This window comes from Callospermophilus lateralis, chromosome 5 (assembly GCF_048772815.1).
Source record: "Callospermophilus lateralis isolate mCalLat2 chromosome 5, mCalLat2.hap1, whole genome shotgun sequence".
In the NCBI taxonomy this organism is placed as follows: domain Eukaryota; kingdom Metazoa; phylum Chordata; class Mammalia; order Rodentia; family Sciuridae; genus Callospermophilus; species Callospermophilus lateralis.
In genome coordinates, this window is record NC_135309.1 from 106,456,030 (window position 1) to 106,481,077 (window position 25,048).

Genomic DNA, 25,048 nt, shown 5'->3' on the forward strand with positions numbered 1-25,048 from the left:
ATGATGCTAGCCTGAGGCTTAGCATAGATTGCTTTTACAATGTTGAGGTATGTTCCTGTTATCCCTAGTTTTTCTAGAGTTTTGAACATAAAGGGATGCTGTACTTTGTCGAATGCTTTTTCCGCATCTATCGAGATGACCATATGGTTCTTATTTTTAAGCCTGTTGATGTGGTGAATAACATTTATTGATTTCCGTATATTGAACCAACCTTGCATCCCAGGGATAAATCCTACCTGATCATGGTGCACAATTTTTTTGATACGTTTTTGTATCCGGTTCGCCAGAAGTTTATTGAGGATTTTTGCATCTAGGTTCATTAGAGATATTGGTCTGTAGTTTTCTTTCTTTGAAGTGTCTTTGTCTGGTTTAGGAATCAGGGTGATGTTGGCCTCATAGAATGAATTTGGAAGTTCTCCCTTTTTTTCTATTTCCTGAAATAGCTTGAAAAGTATTGGTATTAGTTCCTCTTTAAAGGTTTTGAAAAACTCTGCTGTATACCCATCCGGTCCTGGGCTTTTCTTAGTTGGTAGTCTTTTGATGGTATCTTCTATTTCCTCAATTGATATTGGTCTGTTTAGGTTGTCAATATCTTCCTGACTCAATCTGGGCCAATCATATGACTTAAGAAATTTATCGATGCCTTCACTATCTTCTATTTTATTGGAGTATAAGGATTCAAAATAATTTCTGATAATCTGTATTTCTGAAGTGTCTGTTGTGATATTGCCTTTTTCATCCAGTATGCTGGTAATTTGAGTTCTCTCTCTTCTTCTCTTTGTTAGCGTGGCTAAGGGTCTGTCGATTTTATTTATTTTTTCAAAGAACCAACTTTTAGTTTTGTCAATTTTTTCAATTGTTTCTTTCGTTTCGATTTCATTAATTTCAGCTCTGATTTTAATTATTTCTTGTCTTCTACTTCTTTTGCTGTTGTTTTGCTCTTCTTTTTCTAGGATTTTGAGTTGAAGTATTAGATCATTTATTTGTTGGTTTTTTCTTTTTTTAAGGAATGAACTCCAAGCAATAAATTTTCCTCTTAGAACTGCTTTCAATGTGTCCCATAGATTCCGATATGTTGTGTCTGTGTTTTCATTTATCTCTAAGAATTTTTTAATTTCCTCCTTGATGTCTTCTATAACCCATTGATCATTCAGTAACCTATTGTTCATTCTCCAAGTGATGCATGATTTTTCCTTACTTCTTTTATCGTTAATTTTCAATTTCATTCCATTATGATCAGATAAGATGCATGGTATTATCTCTACTCCTTTATATTGTCTAAGAGTTGCCCTGTGACATAATATATGATCTGTTTTTGAGAAGGATCCATGTGCTGCTGAGAAAAAAGTGTAACTGCTTGATGTTGGGTGGTATATTCTATATATGTCAATTAAGTCTAGGTTATTAATTGTGTTATTGGGCTCTATAGTTTCCTTATTCAACTTTTGTTTGGAAGATCTGTCCAGTGGTGAGAGAGGTGTGTTGAAGTCTCCCATGATTATTGTATGGTGGTCTATTAGACTCTTGAACTTGAGAAGAGTTTGTTTGATGAACATAGCTGCACCATTGTTTGGGGCATATATATTTATGATTGTTATGTCTTGTTGGTGTATGGTTCCCTTGAGAAGTATGTAGTGTCCCTCTTCATCCCTTTTGATTAACTTTGGCTTGAAATCTATTTTATTTGATATGAGTATGGACACTCCTGCTTGTTTCCGAAGTCCATATGAGTGATATGATTTTTCCCAACCTTTCACCTTCAGTCTATGTATGTCTTTTCCTATCAAATGCGTCTCCTGAAGGCAGCATATTGTTGGGTCTTGTTTAGTGATCCATTCTGCTAGCCCGTGTCTCTTAATTGGTGAGTTTAAGCCATTAACATTCAGAGTTATTATTGAGATATGGGTTGTTCTTCCAGCCATATTTGTTTATTTATGTTACTAAACATGGTTTGTTTTCCTCTTTGATTATTCCCCCCCACCTTTACTGTACTACCTCCCGCTGTTGGTTTTCATTGATATTTTCCATTTCCTCTTCCTGTAATATTTTGCCGAGGATGTTTTGAAGAGATGGTTTTCTAGCTGCAAATTCTTTTAACTTTTGTTTATCATGGAAGGTTTTAATTTCATCTTCCATCCTGAAGCTTAATTTCGCGGGATACACAATTCTTGGTTGGAACCCATTTTCTTTCAGTGTTTGAAATATGTTATTCCAGGATCTTCTAGCTTTCAGAGTCTGTGTTGAAAGATCAGCTGTTATCCTGATTGGTTTACCCCTAAATGTAATCTGCTTCCTTTCTCTTGTAGCTTTTAAAATTCTCTCCTTATTCTGTATGTTGGGCATCTTCATTATAATGTGTCTAGGTGTGGATCTCTTATGATTTTGCACATTCGGCGTCCTGTAGGCTTCTAGGATTTGGGATTCTGTCTCATTCTTCAAGTCTGGGAAGTTTTCTCGTATTATTTCGTTGAATAGATTGCTCATTCCTTTGGTTTGGACTTCAATACCTTCCTGTATCCCCATGACTCTTAAGTTGGGTCTCTTTATGTTATCCCATATTTCTTGAATGTTCTGCTCATGGTTTCTTAACAGCTTTGCTGAGCTGTCTATGTTCTTCTCCAGTTGAAATACTTTGTCTTCATTGTCTGATGTTCTATCTTCTAAGTGTTCTACTCTGCTGGTAGTATTCTCAATTGAGTTTTTAAGTTGGTTTATTGTTTCCTGCATTTCCAGGATTTCTGTTTGTTTGTTTTTTATAACCTCTATCTCCCTGTATAATTGATCTTTAGCTTCTTGGATTTGTTTATGTAATTGATTGTCAAAGTGGTCGAAGTGGTCTTTCATTGTCTGATTTTGCTGTCTAATGTCTTCCTTGAGACTCCAGATCATCTGAAGCATGTATATCCTGAATTCTTTATCTGACATTCCATCTGCTGCAGATATTACCTCTTCTAAAGTTGAGTTGACCTGCATTGCTTGTGGTCCTTTCTTTCCTTGTCTTTTCATACTGATCGCGTTTCTTTCTGCTTGGTGAAACTGTTGTGTTATTGATTTTTCCCCCTATATATTTATATTGCTCTTGTATAGCTGCAAAGTCTCCCTCACAGGCTTTGGCGGTGGCTCTGCCCCTCCTCCAATTGAGGCAATGTGCCTACCACGCCAGGAGGCCGCTGTACCTGTACTTTCGATGGGCCTGTTCTTTCGGTGGTCACAGGTCCGCCTACCTTGCAGGCGTGAGCAGCGGCTTTGCCCCTCCGCTGGCCACTAGGCCTGTTCTGTCTGTCGGTTGCAGGTCTGTCTACCTAAAAGGCGCTGGTGGCGGCTCTGCCCCTCCCCCGACCGGGGCGATGTATCTGGCGGGCCACTGGGCCTGTTTTGTCGGTGGTCACGGTTCCGCCTACCTTGCACGCGCGTGGAGCAGCTGTGTCCCTCCGAGAGTTGCTGGGCCTGACCTGCCGGTGGGTGGCAAGTGCGCCTACCTTGCAGGCGCGGGGGTGGCTCTGCCGTTCCGCGGGTCACTGGGGCTGATCTGCTGGTGAGTCGCAGGTCTGCCTACCTTGCAGGCGCCCGGTGGCTCTGCCCCTCCCCCAACCGGGGCGGGGCGATGTGTCTGGCCGGCCGCTGGGCCTGTTCTGTTGGTGGTCACAGTTCAGCCTACCTAGCAGGCATGTGGGGCAGCTGTGCCCCTCCGCAGGTTTTTGGGCTTGACCTGCCGGTGGGTCGCAGGTCTGCCTACCTTGTAGGTTCGGGGGGTGGCTCTGCCGCTCTGTGTATTGCTGTGCCTGTTCTGCTGGTGGGTAGTGGGTCCGCCTACCTTGCAGGCGCCCGGCGGCTCTGCCCCTCCCCCAACTGGAGCGATGTGTCTGGCGGTCCACTGGGCCTGTTTTGTCGGTGGTCACAGTTCCGCCTACCTTGCACACGCGTGGAGCAGCTGTTTCATTAGTGCCTGGGCACACTCTCCTTGTTTGCCTCCCTCAGGCCCTAAGTTTGTAGAGCTTGGGGCTGAGAACCCCCAGCAAATTTGCTTACCTTCTGGTAGCCACGCCCCCGTATCTGGTGCAAGAGACCTCAGTTGTCAGCACTGGTGGGAGCGGTAGCTGGGAGACCCGCGCCGCGCGGCTCCGGCCGGCTCCTGCGTCAGCGCCGCCTCAGCTCCCGCCGGTTCCCGTGCCGCTGCCGCGGTTCCCGCCAGCTCCGGCCGGCTCCCTCGCCGCTCCTGCTAATTTAGAATCCGCTGCGAAGGAATCTCTTTGGCCGATCTTTGGTGACTTCCCCTCTCTGCTATGGCGGGCCCCTGGCTCCTTGCAGGAGTGACCGAAGGGAGAGGTGGAACTGACTTGTCTCTTGTCTGACACAATCTCTGGTTTTAGATCCCAGTTCGCTAATTCATAGAAGCTTGGTTAGATTTCCTTCCCGTCCTCTCAAGGGGGGGAGCCCTTTCCCGGGTGGGCAGGGCCGTTAGCAGAGCCGGAAGGGCACGGGCCTTCTGTCGGGCCAGGCGGGGACCCTTCTGGCTGCGCTGGGCCGCCGGGGGCGCCCACAGAGCCAGGCAGACGGCGCCCGCGTGGCTAAGAGCCGGGCGGGGTGACCCTTCGCAGAGCGGGCGGGCCGCCAGGAGTGCCGGGATGGTGGGAGCTGTCTGCCGGCCGGGCAGGGACCCTTCTCGACGAGCAGGGCCGCCGGGGGCGCTTGTAAAGTCGGGCGGCTGCAGCCTCATGGCTAAGAACCAGGCGGGCGGGGTGGCTGTTTGCAGAGCAAGAGCGGGATGGCTGGAGCTGTCTGCCGGCCTGGCGGGGACCCTTCTCGCCTAGTAGGGCCGCCGGGGGCGCTTGTAAAGCCGGGTGGCTGCAGCCGCGTGGCTAAGACCCAGGCGGGCGGGGTGGCTGTTTGCAGGGCAAGAGCGGGGCCGCCAGGGTAGCCGGGATGGCGGAAACTGTCTGTCGGCCGGGCAGGGACCCTTCTCGACGAGCAGGGCCGCCGGGGGCGCTTGTAAAGCCGGGCGGCTGCAGCCTCGTGTCTAAGAACCAGGCGGGCGGGGTGGCTGTTCGCCGAGCGAGAGCAGGGCCGCCAGGGTAGCCGGGATGGCGGGAGCTGTCTGCTGGCCGGGCGGGGACCCTTCTGCCGCGCTGCTCTGGGCCGCCTGCCGCTTGCAGAAGCGGCCGGTGGCCGCGGGATTGGACTCTGAGCCCGCGCTGCCGGTCAAGTTTCACTTGTCTGGGGCAAACTGTCACGTCTAATAAACTTACTAATTCTCGGCAGGTCTCCTTTCAACGGAATTTTGCTAGAAGATCCTCAGTAGGTAGAATGCAGCTGTTTTAATGGGTGTTTCTGATCCCGTTAATGTGGAGATATTGAAAGTGCTGCTTCCTCGCCGGCCGCCATGTTGGATCCTCTCTTCCTTTAGATTTAGATTGACAATATATGTGAATCTCTTTCAAGTGTGTCAAAATTAATGAGCAATTATTGAGAGAATACTACTAATAATTAATAATAGCTCTTTTTTGGGGGGGGTACTAGAAATTGAATCCAGGAGCATTTTACCACTAAGTTACATCCCCAGCCCCTCCTATTTTTTTTTTTTCATTTTTTTTCTTAAGATAGGGTCTCACTAAGTTTCTGAGGCTGGCTTTGAACTTGCAATCTCCTGCCTTAGCCTCCCAAGTTGCTGGAATTACAGGTGTGTACCTTGTGCCCAGCTAATAACTACCTTTTTTAAAAAAAAAAAAATTGTTCTTTTTAGATATACATGACAGTAAAGTGTATTTTAACATATTATACATACATGGAGTATAACTTATTCTAATTAGGGTCCTATTCTTGCTGTTGTGCATGATATGGAGTTTCACTGAACTAGGAACATATGAAACATATGTTATGTCTGGTTCATTCTACTGTCTTTCCTATTCCTATCCTGCTTCCCTTCCTTTTATTTTTAATACCTACCTTTTTTTAAAAAAATGTTTTTTTTTAGTTGCAGGTGGATACAATCCCTTTATTTTTATTTATTTGTGTTTATGTAGTGCTGAGCATCGAACCCAGTACCTCACCTGTGCTAGGTGAGCATTCTACCACTGAGCCATAACCCCAGCCCCCTAATATCTACCTTTTAATGAAAGCCGGTCAGTATGAAAGCCGGTCAGTATGCTTCAGTTAGCACTTTTTCAGTGTTATTATGGTTTTTTTTTTTTTTTTTTTTTTTTTAACAGATGAGGAAGCAGGTTTAGAATATTTTAAGACTTGTTGCTCAGTGGTAGAGCTGGAAGTCAGGACTGGTTCTTCATTTTAATATTATTTTCTTAGGTTCTTTACTACTAGTTCATCCTGGCTTTGTTCCATCTTCCCAGAAGTGAAAACTGAGGCTCTGATGGGTTAAGTGACTCACTCTGGAACACCTAAGTCAGGTGATACAATCTGACTGCAGGCTGTCCATGCCCTACTCTCTGGTCAGTTCCCAGAACTGGCATTTGACAGCCTCTCTAAGCCCAGCCCCTAGCCCCTGGCCCCCAGAATCTTTGCAGCTTTTCTTGTACACAACATGGTGCCTTTTTATAGTGAGGTGTAAAATTAGAGCCCAGAGTGACTTTAGGGCATTCACTGTGCACAATAAGAGAAATTCTAGCAAAATTTTGTGAAAGTGGAAATGTCACTGAATTGTTTTCCTTATAAATAACTTTAATGCAAACATTATTTTGTGTTATAATTTCTCAGGAACACTGTCATTTTCCCTCTTAGGTCATTGCTAGGATCGTGGATGGAAGCAGATTCAATGAGTTCAAAGCCTTCTATGGAGACACATTAGTTACAGGTATGCAAGTGAAGGAATGAAAATGTGAACATTTTCTGCTGGTTTGAAATGAGTGATTCCTTTCTCAGGGCTTTGATACACTTGGCAAGAGCTTTGTTATTTAGAGCACTACAAATGTATGAGTCAGTTTTCAAAAGGAGCTATTTTATAAAGGTGATTTGTGGCTAAATGGTTTCATGAATCCTGAGATTTTAAAATGACGGCTGGATGCTGTGATATGAGCCCTTATTTGTGACTTTGTGGCATTATATAACAATGTTCTTACAGTAAAATCAGCAGAAAATATTTGTAATGATTTTTGTTTCTCTGGATGACTAATTATTTTGAAAATTTCAGCATTGTCTCTTTTGTTCTTTAATCTCCAATTCAACTGGGAAGTTTTATGTGATGTTTTAGCTTTCCAGAAGAATGTAGAGTGAGTTAAGTCTTCTCACAGCCTCTGTGGGGTCTTAAGCTGATGCATGCAGGACAGTATGCTGCATCTAGAAAAACAAATAAGATATTATACATGTTAATTCTTTTGTCTAAGGTATTAAGTTTATAGGCCTTTGAAGAAAAAATATTTCAAACAGCTGCTAGACTCAATATATCTTGGCCAAATGGAGAACACATTTTATGAATTTTACTTGGTGTTAAAAAGCTTGAAAATATAGTAGTTATCCTGACAATAACGTATCAGAGGAGGGGAACATAAAAACTAGCTGCAAATATACATTGAGGCTTAAGGAGAAATCTCAGCACTTTCTCCTGGCTTGATATGTGAGCAGAAGGAGGATTCACAATGGGAATGGAATTTATGTTTTTGTATTTAGGTGTTTAAGTGATTAAGAGCTTTTTGTTTGATATACAGGCAGGATTTGTCACCAAATAGTGCAGGATGTAACCCTCATTGTATTGTGGTTTCAAACAAGTCAAAGCTTGTCTGCTTTCTCTAAAGATGGATGGGCTGTCCCTGTCATCTACTTTTATATATTTGCCCAGTACTTGTGGTGTCCTTGTCCCCTAGGAAACCAGGGCTACATCCAATTTCCTTCATATTTTCTTGACTATACTGGGCTGTAAGTAAGGCTGGGGGAAGAGAAGGGGAGAGGGAAGACCAGAGGAAGAGGGTGGGAGGCGTAGAGGGTGAGAGGGGAGACCAGAATTCTCCAGAGGCTCAAGTGTGTCTAGGAGTTCTTCAGGGTTTACTCCTGCTTCAGCACTCAACCTTAGGCCCCAGGAGATTTCTTGGACATTTTGCTCTTCTCTTCAGAATTCCATTTTGGATCAGGCGGTTAGTGAAGAGTCTCCTTCCATGACGTCTCTAGTATAGGGGGGCCATGGACCCCATTCAGCAAGTCTGATTGTGTCTGGAGATCCCTAGGCAGGGCCAAGGGTGGATTGAATGCCTATGTACTCAACAGGGTAGTTTATGTGCAGAGTGGCATCCTGCAAGTGCATCATGTTAGAGTCTCATCTCTTTGTGAGTGGACACTCTTAGGAGTGGCTAGCTTAGCTCTCCCTGAATAGCTTCTATAAGTGGCAGGGCCATTTAGGATATGCAGCTTAGGCTTTTGGCTGGGATTTTAGGACTGTAAGACAAAAAGAAATCATTGGCCATCAAATCAGTGTTCCACTTTATCACATTAAATAAACATAATCATTTAGAAAGGTAATAAATCAATATAAGGAAGAGTAAAGAACAAAAATCTGTCTCTAAAAGTTCAGCATTTTGGTTTATCAATATGTCGATGTGCTCTTATTTGTTAATTTTTCTTCTCTGATGTTTTGAGCACCTGCTTTGTATCAGGCTCCACAGCCTGTGCTGCTAGAGGTTGAAGAGGCAGAGTCCAGGTGTGTAGGCTTTTTTTTTTTTTGTGTGTGTGTGTGTGTAGGCTTTTGTAGTAAGCTGTCTTTGACCCACTTTGGTCCACAGAGTGTGGATTCTTGGGTTCCAAATATTTGATACCTATTCACATGGGTGGATTCACCTCATGGGAATATAGCACATGACTCACTTGTAAGATGCTCTTCCTACAGCTACGTACCTATAGGTGTTCTACCCTGTTAAATACTTAACACATTTAGCCCATCCTTGGCTTGTTGGAAATCTCTCTGGAGAAGGTCTCTCTAGTCAAGTTCTTCTGGTTTGCAAATAATTAGCCTCCTCTTAAATAACCTTAAACACCTGCCTAACAAAATAACAGTTGCTGTCTCTCTCCTTTCCTCCTTCCCTCTCTCCCTCCCTCTCTCTGCCCCCGCTTCCCCTCCCCTTGTTTCTTGTGTGTGTGTTTGTATAGGGTGGGTGTTTGAAGTGGTAGTGGAAGTGGTGATAGAGAGATGGCACTTGTGAAAAGAAGAAAAATGATGCAAACTGAAAACGAAAGTGAAGTGATTCATTCTTTGAAGCCTAACTGGCTTTCTTGCTTTATCCTTGATCATTTCCAGGCTTAACTGTTCTTGTTTTATTTATTTGTTTATTTATTTAATTCTAAGTTGTTTCCCTGAGTTTATCCTTTTTATTTTAAGGGTCTGTTGTTACCACAGGCATTTTTGGTCAAGCTGGGCAAAAGGTCTGAACAATAACCTTTAAATAGCTCTGTACCTTTGGCTTGTTGTATTTCGGAATATCCATAGTGTCTGGTACACACTAGGAACTCAGGTATGTGTGAAATGAATGAGTGGATGACACACTGAACCAATCATTTAATCCAAGTAACCCAGTACAAACAGACAATTTTACATGTAACATGACCCTTTTCAGAAGCAAAGAACAAAACCAGATTCTGGTACCATAGGAATAAAATATTGTGACATAAGCTATTTTATGCCATAGATAAAAATCTCTTGACATTTTAAACTTTGATCTGAAATTACAGAATGTGTAAGTGTGCTTCTGGTGTGAATTAAAAGCCTCTGAAAAATGTAAATTCTTTCTGAATTTTCTTTTGAGGATTTGCTCGAATATTTGGATACCCCATAGGTATCATTGGAAACAATGGAGTTCTGTTTTCTGAATCTGCAAAAAAGGCAAGTACTGCTAAAAAGACTTCAATAGTTTCTGTTTTAATGTAGCCCAATTAATTTTGAAGGTCAAATAATGAATAAAAATTTAGTGCATAAAAGCTTTATTATGTTTAACCAGACATCTTAGCAGACAAAATGCTGTGTAACATGTTTATACCTGTGCATGTATGTTTGTGTTTGAAAGTTATGTTGGTTAAATTAACATGATGTGATGGAAAAACTGCAGCACTATCAAAATGTCAAACATGCTGTTTTAGGAAAATTCTTAGGAGATACTTCAATTACAATTGCTATCACAAGTATGTGTTCAGAGAAGGTTGGGGAGACTTGTAAAAGGGGCTCCTCCTCTGGGGTTGATGTGTGGGAGGGATTTGGCTACCCTATGCGTGTGCTTCTGAGCTGTGAGCTATTTATTCCTTTCTATTCTGTCATCTGCTTTTACTTTGTGGAAATGGGAAATCATAGGTTTTTGTTACTGGTGTTCTGGCTTTAAAGAGTGAGCTCTTGAATATCTTTTGGCTTACTGGGTGATTCCATGCATCATTGTCTCAAATTACCTCACCTTAAGTAAATGTAATTCATGTACTTCTTTGATAAAGTGTTATCTTAAGAAAAAAGTTTAGTTTTAGTAAAGTATTCCTTATTATTATAGGAAACAGCCAGTTAAACTCTTTCGCACCCTAAATGAGGAAGCATTTGTCTTTGGTAAAATGTTTCATCAATAAAACCAATTTCTATATTCTCCTTTCCATTATTATTCCCTCAGCTCAATTATTTAAAAAAAAAAAAACAAAGTAACAATAAAGCAAATATAAATCATCCACAATCCCATTATAAAGAACTTTTAATAAAATTTATTATGGTTCTATAGTTTTTTCTTTTAAAAAAGAAACTAAAATTGATAGTCCCATATATAGATGGAAGAATTGCTTATTTTAATTAAATAGTATAGATGTTTTCAAAAATATTAAATACTACTGAAATAATGACTTATAACTTATCTCGGTAGAGGAAATGTCAGACTGAGGCCAGACAAACCACTTGGTTTATCTGTCAGCTTGGCACAGATAAACCCAGGAGGAGTTATGTTTGGCTCCAGTCTGACATTTCATTTGTTGAAATAAGCCCCAAAGGTCTGTGTGATTTCCTCATTCTTGTAAACATAGTCATATTGAGGTTGAGCAATTACTTTGCAATTTTGTACCAGCCAAGGCATTTCCCATGGAGATAAAAGATGTACAGACAGTAAAACATAAAGGAAATGGTTTATACAAGTTTCTTGCTCACACAATCTTTCGAAGATAGGGATAGAATAGTCACATTTTTAGATCAGTAAATAATTTCCTAACCTGAAGGCTAGAAGATCTCTAGCACTCAGCCTAATCTAAAATCCCATTTCTTTGTTGGGGCATGTGAGTAAGAAAGATATATTTTATAATATATTTTAAAATTTTTTAGTTGTAGATGGATATAATACCTTTATTTATTTGTTTATTTTTATGTGGTGCTGGGGATCGAACCCAGTGCCTCACGCATGCTAGGCAAGTGCTCTACCACTGAGCCACAACCCCAGCCCATATTTAATAATCTTGATGCATGAAGCAAATGGTCACCAAGATGTCAGAGTATCCTGGATATCCCCAAATCTTTGCATTCTTTCTTTTCTAAAGTGGAAAATTAGAGAATTATTTTATAGCAAAGCTCAGCCATTCTCACTGACAGTAGTTCTTTCGTTTCTGTTACTGAAGTTTTACTTGCTGCTTGGAATGTTAGTGATTAACTTCATCCGCGACACAGCAGTTGCCTTACAGCAACGTGCCAGTGATCACACAGGCGAGTGTGCAGAGTCATCTTGGTACAAACAGTGAGGCAACACTGTTCCTTTACTGTCATGGTTAATAGAAGGTCAGACTATCCAAACAAAGGGTATTCTTTCTTCTCTTTGACCCAAATTGTGATTTTTGTGGGATACATGACAGTTATGGAGTTAATTGCATTTTTTTTAAAAAAGAATTTTTATATTATTTGCTTATAGGGTGCTCACTTCGTCCAGTTATGCTGCCAAAGAAATATTCCTCTGCTGTTCCTCCAGAATATCACTGGTGAGAAAATAGCTCAGTTTATTTGGTACATTTATTCTAGAGCTGCAAACCATCCATTGTGGCTCAGTGTAGAAAGTTCTGTTGGACTTGCTTTTCCTGGAATTTCTGTAAGGATTAACATTTTCCTTTATGAATATTAAATACTTTGAGGAGATTACCCATATTTTCTAAGGGAAGCAGTTTCTGAGTTTGGTGCACCACAAATGTTCAATGGCCTCCCTTTACTTCTACACATGCACCCTACCCACCTGCCCGGAGTCAGAGAGCATTGTCTGACCCACTGTCTCCTTCCCAGTACCTTGTTTCTGCTAAAGGATTTTAAGCACATGCTGTGGTTGTCCATTTATCTTTTATTGTGCAGTTGATTCTACCTGAAACAATATCTTTTTAAAATGTACATGCACATCCTGAGCCAAAGTGTGGGGATTTGTGTTTTGACTCCAAAGAATGGCATGACTAAAGTGAGTTCTGTCACCTCCCTAGACTTCATGCTTCATAGATGATCTTCACATGGTGGGTGGAGTGATTTTAAAGTCTCTTACAGCTTCAAAATTCTCTTACCTAGAATTCTGTGACTCTGTGCTCTTCTTTGTATGCTGCACTGTGGCTAACAGAGAGGTAGCACTCAGATGTATTGACTAGCAAAAAAACTTCCCCTCTCAATCTTCCAAGTAATTCATATATGGTCACCTCAGGCTCAGGAGGTGGATGCTCTGTATTAGTTGTTGGATCAGGCAGGCCTTCCTAAAAAGGAGGAATCAGGCCCTTGAAAGTGAGTAGGGCTTTAAATAGTACTGGGATGCAGGCTGAAGGAGTTGGAGCTCCTCTGGCTGAGATGGTTAGCTGGAGGAAGAGAGAGCACCCAGTAAAGGCAAGGACTGTGCTGTTGTACCTGTGGTAGCCACAGCAAGTACAGATGCTCCATCAGGATTTGTTGAATTGAATTGGATGACCTGATGCTGGAGATGTGCACAGCAGGAATAGTGCTAGTTAGGCAAGTGAGATAGATTAGTTAGGCAAGTGAGTTAGGCTAGTTAGGCAGTCAGTTAGGCAAGCGAGTCTACATTCATGGATGAAAGAAATGTCTTCTCTAGAGACTGGATTGAGGAAGGGGACAAGTGAACCTGACTTGGTGTTTCTAAGATAGAGAGGGAGGAGCCCAAGTCCCAGGAGACCCAGTGAAGCTGTAATGCTGTTTCAGCAGAGTTGGGAGCTTGAAGTAGAGGATCTTGTAATTTCTTTCTCTCTCTCTTTTTTTTTTTTTTTTTTTTAAAGAGAGAGTGAGAGAGGGGGAGAGCGAGAGAGAATTTTAATATTTATTTTTTAGTTATCGGTGGACACAACATCTTTGTTTTGTGTGTGGTGCTGAGTATCGAACCCGGGTCACACGCATGCCAGGCGAGTGCGCTACCGCTTGAGCCACATCCCCAGCCACTCTTTCTCGTTTTTTTATGTTAAATTTTGTAGTTATAGATGGACAGCATGTCTTTATTTTATTTGTTAATTTTTATGTGATGCCGAGGATCGAACTCAGTGCCCCACATGTGCAAGGCAAGTGCTCTGCCACTGAGCTACAGCCCCAGCCCAGAATCTTGTAATTTCAATGAAAAAAAATTGCTATTGAGTCACTGGCAGGGACTCAGCATCTCCATGAAATATTAATCTTTATTTCATCAAAGTTTTAAAGCCATCCTGCAGAAGGAACAGTCTTTATTGCCGCAGTCTGGCTGGGCACAAAATCACGAGCCACTCAAGCAGGAACAAACTTTATTTTTGAAACTGCCACCAATGCCCCATACACTCCTGGGAAGATTGCCGACCGACCCACACGGCGTTTCTCACCGCCCCCACGCTTCCCCCCCCCCCCCCCCCAACAGGAAGTCCCTCCTCGGAATTCCCTCCTACCGCACTTCCCCAACCAATGGGAACTCTCCAGGAGTCCTGTAGCACGCCAAGGTGAACAGCAGGAGTCCAATATCCATATGAATGCAAATCTTAACATAATCATATCATCTCAATGGCTTGCTGGCATCACCTTTCAACCAAAAATGCCATGCATCATATTACTTGGCTGTGGCTCTTAGCACTTTATTTTAAACTGGGTCGGTGGATACGGAAGCCCTCACAGTGTGGCTTGCTACAGTGCTTTTTCCTTAGGTGGCCATGTCAAACTCTCATCGTCAAGCCTCTACTTGGAGGTGATTTCTTGAAGAGAGATTGCTTCCTTTTGTTGTTTGAGGATCTCTCTGTGTATCCAAATGACTTGTTCTAAGAAAATTTTAAAAGTGATGAAAAAATTTATTTTACCTTTTAAAGCACACTTTTTGGGAACATATTTCACATACAAATATTTTGTTAGAGTGAGACTTTTAGGAAAATTAGTGCAAAACAAGCTGACCTTCCAGAACCTTGGTGGAGTTGGCATTCCACATCAGGCCCATCACCCTGAGGCTCCTTTCTGTTCTCTTTCCTAGGATTCATGGTTGGTAGAGAATATGAAGCCGAAGGAATCGCCAAAGATGGTGCCAAGATGGTGGCTGCTGTAGCCTGTGCCAATGTGCCTAAGATAACCGTCATTATTGGGGGATCGTATGGGGCTGGAAATTATGGGATGTGTGGCAGAGCATATAGGTAGGTGGTTGTCATGATTTTCTCTGAAAGACAGAAGCATGCTTGAGGTATTATCATAAGTGGTCATTTTATGTTTGAAATGATGGCATTCACAAATCTTGATCAGTTATATATAATTGGTATCATCTAGAGGAATGAAATTACATTTAATGCTAAGGGTTCTGTTTGGAAAAAATCTATAGTGACAATCAGGAAATATTTGAAATGGCTGACATAATGAAAAGTCTATACATTAAAACTTGTGTGATGCAGCTAAGATCTTGCTTTGAGGAAGGTTTACAGTCTTAAATATGTATACTTGGGGGCTGACAACGTAGCTCAGTCGTAGAGCTACATTGCCTAGCCAAAAAAAAAAGTATATATTGGGTAAAGAATAAGGATGAAAATCAATGAGCTGAGCATCTAGCTCAGGAGGAACAGCATCTTAAGTCCAAGAACAATGGAAAAGATATAGTGAGGAACAAACATAAGGTAGAAGAATTGGTAAAGCCCAAAGTTGTTAGATTAACAAACTTAAGTTGAAAAGTTAACAAACTTGATAATCTCTCCGTCAAACTGTATATAGGCATGTATAGCCAAAATCAGGAATGGAACGTGACCACAGATAAGAAGATATTATGAATACTTTTATACCCATAATGAGTCACCTGGAGAACTTAAAAATCACATGCATACAGAGGCCCCACCTCTGGAGATTGGTCTGCTGTGGGGGTTCCAGACATTGTTCATTGTTATGTATTTTTAAACCTCTTCAGGTGATTATAATGTGCCCCTGGAAATAAGAACCACTTATTTAAAAGAAGGTTCTTTTTAGTAAGAACCACTTCTTAAAAAATGTGTCCTCTGAAAAGTCTGTGTTGTGCATTGAATTAAGTAGATCATTCTTTTTCTCCCAGCCCAAGATTTCTCTACATGTGGCCAAATGCTCGTATCTCAGTGATGGGAGGAGAGCAAGCAGCCAATGTGTTAGCTACGATAGCAAAGGACCAAAAAGCACGAGAGGGGAAACAGGTAAATGACATTTCTTCTCCTTCTGGATCTGGCTTTCACTAATGAACACACTGGAGTCTAGGAGCAGAGTACCCACAATCCCTCTGGAAGGTTGAGAAGATGCTGTTCCAGGAGTCGTTTCAGCAATTTAAGCTCACACACATATTTTCTGACTTTCTTTTTCTTTACTTTTTTATTATTTATTTTATTTTTTAATTTGTTCTAATTAGTTATACATGACTGTAGAATGTATCTTGACACATTGTACACAAATGGAGCACAACTTTTCCTTCCTCTGGCTGAACATGCAGAGTCATACCAGTAGTATAATCATACATGTATATAGGGTAATAATGTCCATCTCATTCCACTGTTCTTCCCATCCCCACACTTCTTTCCTTCCTCTCCCTCACTCCCCTCTGTACAATCCAAAGTTCCTTCATTCTTTTCCACCTCCACCCCCATTATGGATTAGCATCCATTTATCAGAGAAAACATTTGGCCTTTGTTTTTTTGGGGGGGTTGGCTTATTTCACTTAGCATGATATTCTCCAGCTCCATTCATTTACTTGCAAATGCCATAATTTGATTTTTTTTTAAGGCTGAGTAATGTACCATTGTGTGTAAGTACCCCATTTTCTTTATCCATTCATCTGTTGAAGGGCATCTAGGTTGGTTTCATAGTTTAGCTATTGTGAATTGAGCTGCTATAAACATTGATGTAACTGCATCATTGTAATATGCTGATTTTAAGTCCTTTGGGTATAAATTGAGGGTTGGAATAGCTGGGTCAAATGGTGGTTCCATTCCAAGTTTTCTGAGGAATCTCCTTACTACTTTCCAGGAATCTCTTTACTGCACCAATTTGCAGTCCCACCAGCAATTTATAAGTGAACCTTTTTCTTCACATCCTCGCCAACACTTATTATTGCTTGTGTTTTCCATAATTGCTATTCTGATGGGAGTGAGATGAAATCTTAGAGTAGTTTTGATTTGCGTTTCTCTAATCACTAGAGATGATGAACATTTTTTCATATATCATTGATCGATTGTGTTTCTTCTTCTGTGAAGTGTCTGTTTAGTTCCTTAGCCCATTGATTGATTGGGTTATTTGGTTTTTTGGTATTAAGTTTTTTGAGTTCTTATATATCCTGGGGATTAGTGCTCTCTCTATCTAAGGTGCATGTGGTAAAGATTTTCTCCCATTCTGTGCTGTCTCTTTGTATTATTGTTTCCTTTGCTGAAAAGAAGCTTTTTAATTTGAATCCATCCCATTTATTTATTTACTTATTTATTTAGTAGTTGTAGATGGATAGAATGCCTTTATTTTATTTGTTTATTTTTATGTGGTGCTGAGGATCGAACCCAGTGGCTCATGCATGCTAAGCAAGTGCTCTACCACTGAGCTACAGCCCCAGCCCATGAATTCATCCCATTTATTGATTCTTTGATTTTAATTCTTGCACTGTAGGAGTTTTGTTAAGGAAGACAGGTCCTAAGCTGACATAGTGGAGATTTGGTCCTACTTTTTCTTCTATTAGGCATAGGGTCTATGTTCTAATGCTGAAATTTTTGATCTACTTTGAGTTGATTTTTGTGCAGGGTGAGAGATAGAGGTTTAATTTCATTTTGCTATAGATGGATTTCCAGTTTTGCCAGCCCCATTTGTTGAAGGGGCTGTGTTTTCTGCAAAGCATGTTTTTAGCACCTTTGTGTGGTATAAAATAACCATATTTATGTGAGTTGTTCTCTGTGTCTTCTATTCTGTACCATTGATCTACATGTCTGATTTTCTTTTTAAAAGTGATTTCATCTGAGGTACATCTCTGATCACATTTTTAAAAAAATATTTTTAGTTGTAGATGGACACAATACCTTTATTTAATTTAGTTTTTTATGTGATGCTGGGATCAAACCCAGTGCCTCACACATGCTAGGCAAGTGTTCTACCACTGAGCCACAACTCCGCCTCCATCTCTGGTCACTTTTTACAGTTTTTTCAGAACTCTGAGTGCCTGAGGCATGAAGATGATTCTTATTTGTTTGCAGTTAGTGACATTTCAATAAATCTGATTTACTTCTTTGATTTTATGACTGAAAGCAGCAAAATTTTATTTTCTCTATTTTTACCTTTAGATTGTTGTTAAGGATACCTCGAGTGGGCGGAATCAGTCATTTACTGAGAATTGAATAACATTTGTGTTCCAGGAAAGTTTAAAGAAAAATGGAAAGGGTAGTGGAAACTTGATGAAGGGCAAGTCAGCAAGCGGCTGCTTTTATTTATTTATTTAAATTTTTTAATTTTTTAGTTGTAGTTGGACATAATACCTTTATTTATTTTTTATGTGGTGCTGAGGATCGAACCCAGGGCCTTGCACATGCTAGATGAGTGCTTTGCCACTGAGCTACAACCCTAACCCAAGCGGCTGCTTTTATAATGGATATTTTTTTGGTACTGGGGATAGAACTCAGGGGCACTGGACCACTCAGCCATATCCCCAGCCTTTTTTTTTTTTTTTTTTTTTTGATATTTTATTTAGAGACAGGGTCCTACTTAGTTGCTTAAGGCTTCACTAAATTGCTGAATCTGGCTTTGAACTTGTGGTGGTCCTCCTGCCTCAGCCTCCTGAGCTGCTGGGATTACAGATGTGTGCCACTGTGCCTGGCTGGATTCTTTTGTTTGTGTTCAGATTCTTCTGAAATTTGGCATTAATATTTTTTAGTTATAACTTTTAACTGTTTTGTGGAGGCACCAACCTTTTTGAAGGCTGGGGAACAAGTGTTTAGGCATGTGTGTTTCTGAAGTTGCTTAGGTGAACTGTTGTCTCATCAGAGAAAGAAAGTATAAAATGGAGGAGGCCCTGCCTTCTTGGGCTCTATCCTGCTTTTCTGAAATCACCTGGTCTACCTGTTAGTTTGCAGAGTTAGGGATAATATAAAGCTAAAGAGGTGGTTCCTGCCTCCCTGAGTGCATTCACCCCTGCCTTACATCCCTGATTGTCTTTGCCAAGCAGCAGGAACTATGTAGACTTACACTGAGGTTTTAGATTCACTTTAGTACCAACTAGGATCAAAGCAAAAGGATAACTTTGTTTGTATGTGTGTGTCAGGATGGGGTTGGGAGGGGGCCAAGGATGGTGGCGTTGGTAGGGGAAGTGGGGAAGGTAGTGGAGGTGGGGAAGGTAGGGTATGAAATGCTACCTGGTATTTTGATGATATGTCTTAAACTTCATGAAGCCTAGCATAGTGATCCCTTGTTAAATAGTTGTTATTTGCCTAATTGATACACGGATTTGTAAATTCATTCCTTTGTATATATGAAAGAAAAGTACATTGTGCTAGTGGTTCTTACTCCAAATTCTTGACCTATAAAATTATGTTAAAATATTTAAATAATATTAAAGTATTAAAAGAAGGCAGAATTTATTTGAAAAAAGTAATTTGTTTTGATGCAGTTTTTTTAAGTTGAAAATATTTGTTAAGATGGCAAAATAAATTCCAAATATCTTTTACATCTGAGCTAATAACTATCACTTGGTCCTTCTAATGCCAGTAGGTAAACCATTAAATTTTCATCAAGGGAAACCAACTCTCAGCTATTTATTTTACCCCCCTGTAAGCTTTAAAAAATTTTAAAGTGGTAGAACACTTGCCTAATGTAGGACAGGTCCTGTCCAATCCCAGTACTACAAATGAAAAAAATAAAGAAAAGATAAGACAGAAATCGGTTATTTTGAAGGAAAATCTTAGAATTCTTTATGTTCTTAACCAGAGGCTGCTAAAAATAATGTAGCTCTTCTGTTTTACTCTGTAATTCACATCCATTATTTTACCCTGCTGGAATACAGTGGTACATGCTATCCTGGGTTTGAACCTTTCATTAAATGGTCTCAGGATGCTGTTTCTGATAAGGAAGAAGTAATGGTAAAATAATTTGATACTTCTGTATCAGAAGAGATCATGCATCTTAAAGTATCACTTGTAATGAATACCTCACCACAAAAATGTTGGTTGTAGCGTTATTGTTCATGGGATTTATTTTCTGTTTTTTTGAGGTTTTCTAAATGGTATCAATTATTCCAAAGACAATGACTTATTCATGGCTCCTTTTCTTTCAGTTGTCCAGTGCTGATGAAGCAGCTTTAAAAGAGCCAATCATTAAGCGGTTTGAAGAGGAAGGGAACCCTTACTATTCCAGTGCAAGGTAGGAGCCAGAGAATCACTCCTTCCCTGCTGGGTGCCTTCTGGCAGCTTTGCAGAGACCCCCAACAATCAGGATGGTCAGCCTTCAGAGGAATCAAAAATAACCTCTGGCAAACTTAATTTTGTACTGTTGTCTCTTTATGCTAAACTGCTGCCCCTCCTCCAGGCTTCCCTGCATTGTAGGTATATTATCATTGGGTGATTTTGCACCTCTGCCCCAAGTCACCTCTGGTTGGGGTATCCAGAGACTGGAGGGGCCCCGTAACCAGAGCTGGGCCATGCTGAGAGCTGGGAATAAGAGTTACAACTTGACTGTCACTGTCAGAAGTTAATGCTGATTTTTCCTTAAAAACATGGGTTCCTGTCATATCCCTCTTTCTCATTGTTTTGTTTTTAACCCCATTTTAAGCATGAGATGGTTTGAACACCTATCGGCCCTTGTTAACAAGTGTGCTCATGTACTCAGAGGTGATCAGTCACAGCCAGGGTCCATGTGTCACATAAATACCTCACACCATTATAGCTGTTGGTTGTTTGTTTTTTATGCCACTTAATGAGGTAATAAATTATCCCAGTCTGTCTCAGTTGGAGACTTCCTGGTGTGTGCTTCCAGATCTTTTTTTCCAACAACTTTAATGTTCTGCATTCTGAAGACTTAAGCTTCATGTCTTTCTTTCATCCCATGGGCAGAGGGGAAAAAAGCAAGTATTTGTGTCTTTTAAAATTAGGTTATGCTGTGATTTATGCCATTTACTGGAGAGAAAGGGAGAAAAGAAAACCAAAAGTTAGAATCCATTTCAACGATTTGAAGTGCCTCTTTGTAGCTGGCTATTAGCATTGGGGTGCAAAGAATGAACGTGTTGAATTTCAAGACCATAATTAAAGTTCAGATAATGACATTTGGATTTTTTTTTTTAAAACCTATATGTCTCCTTGCTAAATATGTATAAATTTTGCTAAATATATATGTAAACAGATTTACAGGTATATTTTGCTGTGTTGGCTTGTTAGTTCACTTAATTAAGAGCAAAATATTTTATAGTTATTGATTTGAGAAACAAACTTATTCCTCCTTTTGCCATCACACAGCAGATTTATATAAGAGCCAGTAGAGGCAAAAAAGCAATAGAAAACTGTAGAAGATATTTACTGTAGAAGATAAAATGTAAAGTATATGTTGTAAGCTCGCTGACAGTTTTTTTTTTTTTCACATAGGACTTTGACTGAAATGTTCAGTTACAGTTTAAATATTAAACTTTGAAAAATAGAGAGTCCTGTGTGAGCCATTAACTTGTTTTTTGGTTCTGGCTAAGCAATGTCATCTCTTGGGAAAGATTGTATCCTTTATTATTTCCATAATAACCTTATTTTTTTTTTTAATGGACTACATTCAAAGCAAAAGAGCAAATGGCCCAGATAGACTTAGTTTTGGAAATAAATGTTGAAAGTTTTGGAAATAAATGTTGAAAGATAGAAAGATCCCTCTGTTTATCTGTAGATGCTCACCCTTCTGTTGAAACAGTTGATGGCACAGAGAGAGGAACTTTCTCTCAAAGATGAAAGGACTTTCCGGCTGGCTTATGATGCTGTCCTTGGATTTAGTAGATCTTAATTTAACAGCAATACCCTGGCCTGCTTTGGCATGAACATGGTTAGATCTGGCTTTTCAGAGGGCTCAGTCATCACCTGCTATTGGAATCTCCAGTGTTTTTGATTTTGTGGCACTTGGTAATCAAACCCAGGGCCTCACGCATCCCAGGTTTGTGCCCTACCTCTGAGCTATATCCCCATCCCTTCCAATATTTTCCTTATTCTTCCAAGTGACCTGTATAGCTTGCTAGTTTACTTCTGTTCAGTTGTTTCTATAGTCAAGCTTTATCAGGCATTCAATGACAACCTCCTACCTGGAGCAATCTTTTAATGGATGTGATTAACCAGCCCCTCTGTCACCATGCCTGTGGGATCATGCTGCTGCAGATTGCAGAAGGGGTGTGACCAGTTCACCTGTCAACAGATTACAAGTGTGACTTTTTATTGGCCATTGATACTTTAGGGTCCATATTATGAATATTTTATGAGAAAAGATTTGATTCCTGTTTGTTGATGGCTTAATAATTGATGTGTTGTCTAGGTATTAAAGGCTGTTTGTTTAAAGAAAGCAAAACTGCCACCTTCTAATGACCTTTAAAACATAATATTTTTATTCCTTTTTCTTTATAAATTTGAAGGTTGATGATGAAAAGCAAACTAAAATTTCTACTTAGATGTTTCTTCTGAAATCAGTGAGCTATTAGTTTTCCTATCATAGCAAGAATAAAGCACTACATTTGAAGGCATTTATTTTACTAATGAAATATATTGAAGCCTATTCCATAACTTTCATAGTTTAATAAGAGTTTGGGGGTTTGGAGAATTATACCTTTCCCAGGGAAGAGAGTGGCTTAACATTTTTTACTTGGTTCATGTGGCTCTCCTTCGTAATAGCAGAAGCACACCAACTTGGTTTGTACATTTGTGAGGGCAGAAAAGGGACAGGAAGGCTTTTCCTGAAATAAGTAAAAAAAATTTAAAATAGGGATTGAGATTTCTTATGTAAATAGTTCCTAACACTTTAAGCTTGGTACAACATTCTGTGGTGACCTGGGGTGAAAGTCATTATTTTTCTTTCCCTTTTCCCATCTCTTGAACATGGTTTCTGTTGTGAGATTTATGTAATGAAGATGATAATCAGTAGATCCGTATATTACCTGAAGAAGACTCTTCATGGTGTGTATAACTGGTGGCTTGGTGGTAGGTTCATAATAACCCATGTTTTTATTCTTTTGTCAGGCTGTGGGATGACGGGATTATCGATCCAGTGGACACCAGACTGGTTCTGGGTCTCAGTATTAGTGCAGCCCTCAACGCCCCCATCCAGAAGACTGACTTTGGTGTTTTCAGGATGTAGCTGGAATATAAAATGTGTTCTGTTGGACATGTGCCAAAAATTATCATATGTAACCTTAAAATTTTAGATTTTTTGAACGTGTTTCTGTGATTTTTTGTTCTTAACACAATGCATTGTACTTTTCTACCTTAAAAAAAAAATCAGTGAGGATATTTATTTGATGAGCATCAATTCCTTTTAAATTTTCTTAGAGAAATTTTTCTGTGGCTCAATCTTATCACCCATGAAATGAAGAGACTAATTATCCTTTATATCCTACAAAAATATAAAAAGTTCTTTAATCTGTAAATTCCAGTGTGGTTGAGATTATTAATATAAAGTTTATATTTGCTGAAATGATTGTTTTGCTGATTAGGCTTGATGATATTTTAAGTTATTTTAAAGAATCATATATTACCTTTCTCTTCAGCCACCATCCTATCTCCTTCCCATAGTAATCGGATTTCTCACTGTCTGCACTGTGGGCCCTGCTTTCTAACCTATTCTCTCCTTGTTCTGCCCCTCTCTGGCTTCCATTGCCAACAGCTCTGTCCGGTCATCATTGCTCTCCATGTTGCTGAAGTCAGTGGGGTGTTTCCCAGCCTTATCTGCCTTTTCAGTAGCATTCTGTTGGATTAAACACTCCCCCCTTGAACTGCATCCTTGGCTTTCATACTTAACCCTCTAGATTTTCCATCAATCCCTTTAGCCTTTCTTTTTAAGTTTCCCTTGTGGAATCCTCTTCATCTCCTGATCTCCCCCACTTTTATTATTTTGTCTTAATTTTCATTAAGAAATACACAAATGCATTCTTATACTGAAAAGATACAAATAACACAAAAGTATCTCCTTTTTAATGTAAGAAATCAACCCTTTTAACCATTTTAAGTGTACAGTTCACTGGCATTAAGTACCTTCATATTACTGTGCAGCCATCACCACCATCCATCTCTAGAACTTGTCGTTGTCCCACATTGATTCTTTGTGTCCATTAAACAATGTCTCCCATTTTCCCCTTCCCCCAGCTCCCATTTTCTCCTCCCCGCCACAGCCCCTGGCCCATATTATTAAATGCACATATTTCTCATGGCATAAAACACTTGCATTCTTGCAGGGCCTTTTTGCCCCTCTCATGGCTTCAGTCCCATCTAAAATGCATTCCTGCATTGGCTCTTCCTAGCATAGTTCTTCCCTGGCTCTACACCTGTGTGCTCTTATAAAACATGTCTACTGGACATCCACCTGGTTGTCTTGGAGGAGCCTCAATTCAGTCATCAGGTGCTATAACTCTGCCTCCTTGATGGTCTCTTGAACTGAACTCCCCCACTTATTTTTGTCTCTTACCAGCATGGGCCTTAGGAGTGGTCTCCTGCATCTGCTCTTACCTCGTCCTGTCTGTGCACCTCTCGAGTTAGAGAGGCCACCCTAAAGTACACATCTGGTCAGACTGCTCCCTTCCTTAAAATCATTCAGTGGTTTCTTGTGAAGTGCCAGCTGGCCCCAGTAGCCTCCATGATCTTGCTTGATCTTTGTTTTTTTAACCTCATTTCTTTGACTCCTCTTTTCACAGGACAATAGCTCTGGCCATTCTAGACGTCCAGGTCTTTGAACCTCCTAAGTTCTTCCACCAAAAGATATACAAGGCTCCCTTGACCTGAAGTCTTCTCCTTGCTTCTTCAGCACTTCAGCATAAGCTCTTGATTCTCTTTGATAAACACTACTTCCTTAGGAATGTTTCTGTGACTTCCCTGGACTGGGCTGGCTTCCCTACTGTGTGCTCTTGTAAAACATCATATGCCTCTATCACAAATTCATCATTGTGTCATAAATGTTTCTTTAACATTGCCCACTGCTAGAATGTAAGCTCTACGAGAGCAAGGATCTGTTTATCCTGTGTCTACAGTGCCTGATACTTGAGGGGCTCAATATTTGTTGAATGAATGAAAATGTCCATATTATAATTGATGTCCTCAGGACATAAAATTTTAAAATTAGGTGTTTGATTATACAACTTGATACAACTATCATGTTTTCTTAATAAAATTAATATTTCAAATGTCTGTATATGATGTTCTGTTTAGGCTTCCTATATATCAGGAAGTCAATTTAACTTTTTATGGGGTGATATATAGACAGAAAATCATGATTGAAAGGTAGTTTTCATTTTCAGAAGGAACATGGTATTTTTTTTTTTAAACAAAAGCACTTTCACTTAACTATTTTTCATTAGTTTAAATCCTTGAGGGTAGAGCATCAAAAGAATTCTGTGTCCAGTGGCCTTGGTTATGAAGGCTGCTTTGGATTTGGCACAAGCCACCTCACTGTTAGCGTCGGCATAAGTCACCTTTCCCCAGAGGACTCTGGTTTTGTTCACTTTGCTGTCAG

General features: G+C 40.4%; 1 protein-coding gene across 2 annotated transcripts in view; it reads left to right on the forward strand.

The window, feature by feature from the left end:
• The window catches only part of Mccc2 (methylcrotonyl-CoA carboxylase subunit 2), an 83,636-nt gene extending 58,909 nt beyond the window's left edge, over positions 1 to 24,727 (forward strand). The window contains exons 11-17 of one of the 2 annotated variants that reach the window (XM_076857129.2): positions 6,733 to 6,805; positions 9,738 to 9,814; positions 11,847 to 11,913; positions 14,388 to 14,544; positions 15,441 to 15,555; positions 19,653 to 19,738; positions 22,567 to 24,727. In XM_076857129.2, coding sequence (XP_076713244.1) covers positions 6,733 to 6,805; positions 9,738 to 9,814; positions 11,847 to 11,913; positions 14,388 to 14,544; positions 15,441 to 15,555; positions 19,653 to 19,738; positions 22,567 to 22,684 — 693 coding nt within the window. In that variant the 3' untranslated portion in view covers positions 22,685 to 24,727. Of the gene's footprint in view, positions 1 to 6,732; positions 6,806 to 9,737; positions 9,815 to 11,846; positions 11,914 to 14,387; positions 14,545 to 15,440; positions 15,556 to 19,652; positions 19,739 to 21,235; positions 21,300 to 22,566 lie in introns of those variants that run through there. The other variant, XM_076857130.2, reaches the window with a different exon arrangement.
• The last annotated feature ends 321 nt before the right edge of the window (positions 24,728 to 25,048 follow it).